The 7,697-nt window shown below is 32.2% G+C and overlaps 1 protein-coding gene across 1 annotated transcript; it reads left to right on the top strand.

Annotated features, from left to right (window-relative positions):
* Nucleotides 1-1,217: 1,217 nt before the first annotated feature.
* Nucleotides 1,218-6,879, top strand: LOC143073642 (small ribosomal subunit protein uS12). The gene is made up of 4 exons (XM_076249333.1): nucleotides 1,218-1,317; nucleotides 4,068-4,224; nucleotides 5,923-6,043; nucleotides 6,694-6,879. The coding sequence occupies exons 1-4, from the start codon at nucleotides 1,314-1,316 to the stop codon at nucleotides 6,838-6,840; spliced, it is 429 nt and encodes a 142-aa protein (XP_076105448.1). The 5' UTR covers nucleotides 1,218-1,313; the 3' UTR covers nucleotides 6,841-6,879.
* The last annotated feature ends 818 nt before the right edge of the window (nucleotides 6,880-7,697 follow it).

Below are 7,697 nucleotides of genomic sequence, written 5' to 3' on the forward strand. Positions count from 1 at the left end.
CGAATAAAATATTGCCAAAATAGGAGGGTCTTGAAAAAGTAAATCACAAAAATACTGAACTCCGAGGAAAATTCAAAACGGAAAATCCCTAATCAAATGGAAAAATTGAAAGAAAAAAAATCAGACGAATTGACAACAACTGTCACTGAGTGTCATATTCCTGACTTGGTACAGACATTTTCTCACATATTTTACCCAAATTTAGCCAAAATAAGAATTTCAATCTTTTGGAATGACCTTTTCTGAAACTGTTTAAATATATCTATCAAAAGATCAAATAAAAATCAAATGTCTTTCGTCTTATTTTTTGGTTGTAAAATTGCGTCAAAAAGTAGGTGTGAAATAAGTTTTACTCAGTATTTAGCTGGTACCAGACGTCCATTACTAGTCTAGTATTATGTCTGTCTGTTAGTACTGAACATTTCAATAATGTCTGGACCTATATTGCCATTCTGGCTATAAAATACGGACAGACAATCAACATATTTAAACCATAAGTAAAAAATCGCGAATTTTCCCTTTAATGATTGAACAAACAAAAAAAATATTTTGTATATATCTGATTTGATATCTCGTAGTTAGTGCCCCTTTTTAAATTTTTAAATAATATATGACAATTACTTCCTTGTTATATTAAGATTGTTTTAAAAATACAGTTTTTTTTTCAGTTTTTAAATTAAAAAACCCAGTCTTTTTAAATATGGCAACACATATTTTTTAAACATTTTTTTATATAAATAATGTTATAAACAACACCCCTAGTTTTTGGTGTGTTTATTCTTTAGTTTTCTATGTTGTGTCATGTGTAGTACTGTTTGTCTTTTTCATTTTTAGCCATGGCGTTGTCAGTTTATTTTTCGATTTATGAGTTTGACTGTCCCTTTGGTATCTTTCGTCCCTCTTTTATGCCTATATCATGCCGGGTACAAGTCAAATCGGCACCTGGTCAAATCGGCACCCATAGAAAAGGTCAAATCGGCACCTGGTTAAATCGGCACCTGGTCAAATCGGCACTCAGTATAAAATCGGCATCCAAAAATATTTGATATAATATATGTATAAATAATTTTAAGCCAAGTTTTGTCTGATTTCATGACATACCATTTCCTTGTCATTTTTGGTGCTTACAGAGAATGATGACTCTTTTAAAATACATCTAAGAGTTCATGATTGCTTTTCTTTTTTAAAATTTCATAAACTGGATCCGTATCTGGAGGAATAAGCGACAGAATAGACCGGGCAGCAGATCAAAATCCAAATTATTTTTCTCGCGAGATCACCTCGAGAACATCCTTTCTAATTTTGTCGCCATCATGGGTTAGTTGATCTTGCACGTGGTTAACAAATAAAAGGTTTTGGCGTTCATATTAAAGTAATTTGACAATATAAAATACCTCCCAGCAAATATCAAAAAAATATTTTCTTATTGGAAACAATTTTCGCCGCTTTATTATTTTCTTTAAACTCACAATACTTAATATATACTGTGCAAAAAAACGTCATGCTAAAAAGCATGCTTTCTTGCCACTCGGAGTCTGTGTTAGTTTAACACACTTGACAATGGAATTAAAATGTGTCTGGCTGTCAAAGAAATGACTGCAGACACATTATTTTAAAAACAATATAGTAATCTATGAATACACTTTACAGTAAAGACTAAAGTAACACAATGTTCATTTTCTACCATGACTCGTTGACATGATGAGTGCCACTTGTCACCATGTGTCCTTTATCTTTTTAATATGAATACCAACAATTATAGATCATATAATTATATCTTTAATAGTCCAAATGATAGAAAACCTCTTACAGTTAAAATGCCTTTTTAATTTTTTCATACGTCTACAAAAGGCATTATAATTTCAGTGGCGGATCCAGAAATTTACATAAGTGGGGGCCCACTGACTGACCTAAGAGGGGCACGCTCCAGTCACGCTTCAATGATTCCCTATATAAGCAACCAAATTTTTTCCCAAAAAGGGGGGGGGGGGCCCTAAATCCGCCTCTGAATTTGGGAGTTCTGATCCCAGATCCCGCTTACTGTTTTGTCAGATTCCCGTATCCCACTTACACTATGTACGTAAGCAATTCTCATATTTTTGTAATTTCCCTTGTCCAGTTAGACTTCATTTCCCGTTTTCACAGCACAATAATTTGTATTTCATGTGTCATGCTTAGACCCCAAATAAGACCCATATAAATTGGACAAGTGTCGAGGAAATGAATAAACAAACCTGATGTTCAGTACTTTTTCGTTTGTTGAAAAGTGGACACCATGCTTAACCATATACAAAGAAGCAAGATTGGAAAAAGATTCACAAATAGCAGTTGCTTGAACCTTCTTGTACTTTTCATGCGGCCACTTTCATTTTTTACTAAAATCATCTGAAAAGGGATATTTTTCTGCATATTTGGTAGATTTTTCATATTTGAGCTTGAACCGGGTTGTTTTTATTGACTAAATCAGTTAAAATCTTTCACATAAATTAATTGATTCAAATGAAATAGACACTTAAGTGTTTAAAAAGTGGTCAAAATCTTTCGTAAGATGAACCTGAAATTTGAGGCCAAAATCTGTCCTTACCGGACCTACTCCTTTTAATAACTTTCTTAACTATACTTCATTTCTACCAAACTTGGACAGAAGCTTGTTTATGATCATAAGAAAGTATCCAGTAGTAAATTTTGTAAAAATGAAATTCCATTTTTTCTGAATTTTACTTTTAAATGGACTTAGTTTTTCTGCCCGGAAACATAACATTCACTCTGTGGTTTAAGTTTTTAAAATTTTAACATCTTTCTTAAACTATCCTGGGTTTGTACCAAACTTAGACAGAAGCTTGTTTATGATCAAAGTAAATTTTGTAAAAATAAAATTCCATTTTTTCCTTATTTTACTTATAAATGGACTTAGTTTTTTCTGCCCAGAAACATTACATTCACTCTGTGGTTAAGGTTTTTAGAATTTTAATAACTTTCTTAAACTATCCTGGGTTTATACCAAACTTGGACAGAAGCTTGTTTATGATCATAAGATAGTATCCAGAAGTAAATGTTGTAAAAAATAAATCCATTTTTCGGTATTTTACTTTTAAATGGACTTAAATTTTCTGCCAGGAAACAACACTTTCACTCTGTAGTTAAAGTTTTTAAAATTTTAATAACTTTCTTATACTAATTTGGATTTGTACCAAACTGAGACAGAAGCTTGTTTATGATCAAAAGCTAGTATCCAGAGGAATATTTTTATTGATTTTTTTCCTCATTTTTGTTGAGGCTGTGATTAACAGCAAAAGTAGGTGAGACACTGGGTTCAGCGGAACCCTTACAAATTTTTTTTATATTTTATGTTATTTTTTTTACATTGAGTCAATGGGAGCAACATTCTGACTTTAACAGTGTTTAATGAAAAATCACATTTTTTTTTTGGGTAGGCTGTTTTTAAGACTAAAAAGTAGGGTATACTTATATTTTTATTTGGCCCAAAAAGAATGAAGACATCTGCTTTTAAAATTCAAGATGAAAATAACACAAAATTCACATTCATCCACATGAATTTTTGATTTATAATCTTACCTTATTTTCTCGTTCCATGAATAATTTTATATCAAATGATTTTGAAATTAATGCCTTAAAAAAATAATTTACAGTTAAAATCTTTCATTTTCAACAAAAAAAAAGTAAAAGCCATTTATTTATAATGTACATTTGTACTCAAATATAAGAATGCAATAAAATAAATCAATATGAACTTCACTTAACAAGTCATAATTAATATTGTAAGAAGTATATAAAACATATACCAATATCATTTCTTCATTAATATAATCTGAATCATGCAATAGATATATAGTTTTAATAATATATCCCCATTTACAATTACTGAAACTAACAGTAATGATCAACTTAAATATTTCAATCGATTCATATTGACTGGGGAGCTAACCTTTTGGCAAACTTGAATACATAAGAACATAACCATTCATTAACCCTCTAATAAAATGTATTTAGCCACTTAGTAAAATTGAAATTTCTATATTTTTAATACTCTCGCTATTTTTAAATAGGTAAACCTAGAGGTTTGAGAACTGCTAGGAAGCAGAGAAATCACAGAAGAGAACAGAAATGGCATGACAAAGACTACAAGAAGGCTCATTTGCCTTCAAGATGGTGTAAACCTTTCCAAGGTTCTTCCCACGCAAAAGGAATTGTGTTGGAAAAAGTGTAAGTTAAATAGACATTCAAATGTTATAATGGTTTTAATATTTTAATATACAATGTTTGAACATTATCAGAAATTCTTTATTGGAAAATGTTGCAAAACTGTTAGCAAAGGTACCATGGTTCTTTTTGATAAGAATTAATGAGGCAAGTTTTACCCAAGGTTATCATTTGCATTGTGTGAATGAGAAGTTTGTTTTAGTGCATACCTTATTGTACATGGTTTCCCGCATAGTTGAATAGAATATATAGCAGGGACTAAACTTAATGGTCGCCCAATGCGAGCAGATTTTCGGCTGGGTGAATATATTTATCATTCTGATCGCCCAACTGGCAACAAATAATGATTTGCATTGAATTATCCCATGTCTATCCTTTTCCTCGTGATGTAATAAACAAAAAACTGGTGTATAAAGACTGTTTCCAATGGAATCCCGATTGTCTGATTAAGGAGGGAAATAAAACGGCGGAATTCTTGTAACCAGTTAGGCCATTCTGACACCCAAAATCCAGTCGGACAACTTAAGTTTTTGATGAGAAGTCACAATTTGACACATGTAATCATATTTTTCCTTTTCGTTGCGCTTTTGAATCTGATTTGCTTCAAAAATACATCCCAGTTGTTTAGGGAGTTGTTAAAGTTCTTTTTTGACAAAAAAACTTGCAAACACAACATGTTCTCCAAAGAAAAAACGAAAAGCAAATTCCCATAAATAAATATCATAATATCTAGCATGGGAACCAATCTTCGAAGAAAAGTAATAGAATAATATTTTTGATCAACACTTATTAAAGGGTGGCTTGGATTTGAATTGAAATTTAATGATTAATGGAAACAGCCATATTTTCAACAGGAAGTTCTAATTGAAGGGAGACAATTTTGGCATGAAATATTCAAGAATCAGTACTATCAAATCTATATATATGATATATTATATCTATATATATGATATATTTCTGATGGCAATAATTCAAATATGAACTTATCATACATTATCCTTTCCAGACTCAAACATTACATACAGGATTACATAAAATTGCTTTATTAGTATATGAATAGTATATTTGAGTTTTATTTTATTAATTTAGAAATCGGTTGGGCCCCTTAAATTTCAACTGGGCCCCGGAAAAAAATATTTCAAAGGCCCAGCTGGCCCCTGGAGAAAAAGAGCTAAGTCCCTGTATAGATGCTTGTTTTAATGAAAGCTTCTTTGTAGGTTTTGATTTTTATGCCCCACCTACGATAGTAGAGGGGCATTATGTTTTCTGGTCTGTGCCTCCGTTCGTTCGTCCCGCTTCAGGTTAAAGTTTTTGGTCGAGGTAGTTTTTGATGAAGTTGAAGTCCAATCAATTTGAAACTTAGTACACATGTTCCCTATGATATGATCTTTCTAATTTTAATGTCAAATTAAAGTATTGACCCCAATTTCATGGTCCACTGAACAAAGAAGAAGATAGTGTGAAGCTCAGGTTAAAGTTTTTGGTCAAGGTAGTTTTTGATGAAGTTGAAAGTCCAATTAACTTGAAACTTAGTATACATGTTAACTATGATATGATCTTTCTAATTTTAATGCCAAATTAAATAAAGTATTGACCCCAATTTCACGGTCCAGTGAACATGTAAAATGATAGTGCGAGTGGGGCATCTGTGTACTATGGACACATTCTTGTTTTTATATGAATTGCAATTTTCTTTTTCAGTGGAGTAGAAGCTAAGCAGCCTAACTCTGCCATCAGAAAATGTGTCAGAGTACAACTTATCAAAAACGGCAAGAAGATCACAGCCTTCGTACCTAATGATGGTTGTCTGAATTACGTTGAAGTAAGTAGGAAACACTAATAATATAGAAATAAGAAGATGGGGTATGATTGCAAATAGACAAATTTCCACCAGAGACTGAGAGAATTAAAAAAAAAAGCAACTGCAAGAAAGTCACAGCACATTCTTCAACAATGATCAAAACCCATACACCATAGTAGTCTGTACTGTTCGCCTCTTATCTGATGCCCCAGTCAAGTAAATATTGATTCGGACTAGTAAAATTTTTCACAATTTTATAGTCCTGTAGGGACTAGTGTTGATGTTAAATTTCCAGACTAGTAGATGAAAAAGATTTTGGCACAGACCACCATAGCAAGGTATAAAAGTCCCCCACATTAAAAATGTTAAGCAATTCAAAACAAAAAATTTAACAGCCTGATCCATGTACAATACAAAATAAAAAACAAAAATATTACACAGCAACAAATTTCAATCAAATACACTGACTTGAGACTAGCACATACATGGTGTATAAGCTCAAACACTCAAAAAAGGTCAACAGGCTAGACTAATTTACTATTCCAGAAAAACAAAGCACAAAAAAATTAATAACTTAACAAAAATTTTCACATTCAAAGCACTGATCTAAGAGTTTACGTCATTAAACATTGCATTTACATTTCTTCATTGTTTAATTGTATTTTTCCTAGGAAAATGACGAAGTTTTGGTAGCAGGATTTGGTAGAAAAGGACATGCTGTTGGAGATATTCCCGGTGTCCGTTTCAAGATCGTCAAAGTTGCTAATGTTTCCCTCTGGGCTCTCTTCAAGGGAAAGAAAGAAAGGCCAAGGACATAAGAAGACTATGAGCTAGAGAAATAAAAAATAATTATAATACATGTTTTAAAAGTTTAATATTGCTGCCATATGCTAGGTTACAGAATTTCCAACATGCTTATAGGTACAGATTTAATCATAATGAGCCATTGATGCTACAAAAGGCCTCGAGTTAAACTCTGATATTGATCCATATGGTTTACATTTGAATGTGTCAAAATTACAACTGTTGGAGACCATTGGAATATTGATGTAAAAGTGCTTTTTGTTGAGCCTGTGACTTTTGTTGCAGAAAGCTTAACATAGGGAAAGTGATATGGCAGTGTTAGCTAGCTTCTTAAAACCTTTACTGTGGATTCATTAATATTCGTTGGATACTAATTTTCGTGGATTTCGTGGGTACAACGAAATACATATTTTCTAAGGGAATTTATGCAAACTTTGTCAAAACCACGAATTTATATATCCACGATTATGCAAGTTTTCCTCAATCCACGAAAATTGGTACCCACGAAAATAAATGAATCCACAGTATATATGGATGCCTCATGTTATGAAGTTTCTGTCAGTCACATGTCCAATGTCCTTTTTCATGGTTCAGTGACTACCCGGTACTTGAAAAGAAAATAAAGATTTTTTGTAATGTTAAATTCTCTCTTATAAGTTAATAGGATAACTATATTTGGTATGTGCGTACCTTGCAAGGTTCTCATGCCCTTCAGACAGTTTCACTTGACCTCAACCTCATTTTATGGATCAGTGAGCAAGGTTAAGTTTTGGTGGTCAAGTCCATATCTCAGATACTATAAGCAATAGGTCTAGTATATTCGGGTGTGTAGAAGGACTAAGGTGTACATGTCCAACTGGCAGGTGTCATC

The sequence above is a fragment of the Mytilus galloprovincialis genome, chromosome 1 (assembly GCF_965363235.1).
Source record: "Mytilus galloprovincialis chromosome 1, xbMytGall1.hap1.1, whole genome shotgun sequence".
Classification (NCBI taxonomy): Eukaryota; Metazoa; Mollusca; class Bivalvia; order Mytilida; family Mytilidae; genus Mytilus; species Mytilus galloprovincialis.

Coding starts and splice junctions, on each gene's coding strand:
- LOC143073642 (XM_076249333.1), top strand. Junction 4,225..5,922: donor GGAATTGTGTTGGAAAAAGT/GTAAGTTAAATA, acceptor TTTCTTTTTCAG/TGGAGTAGAAGCTAAGCAGC. Junction 6,044..6,693: donor GTTGTCTGAATTACGTTGAA/GTAAGTAGGAAA, acceptor TATTTTTCCTAG/GAAAATGACGAAGTTTTGGT.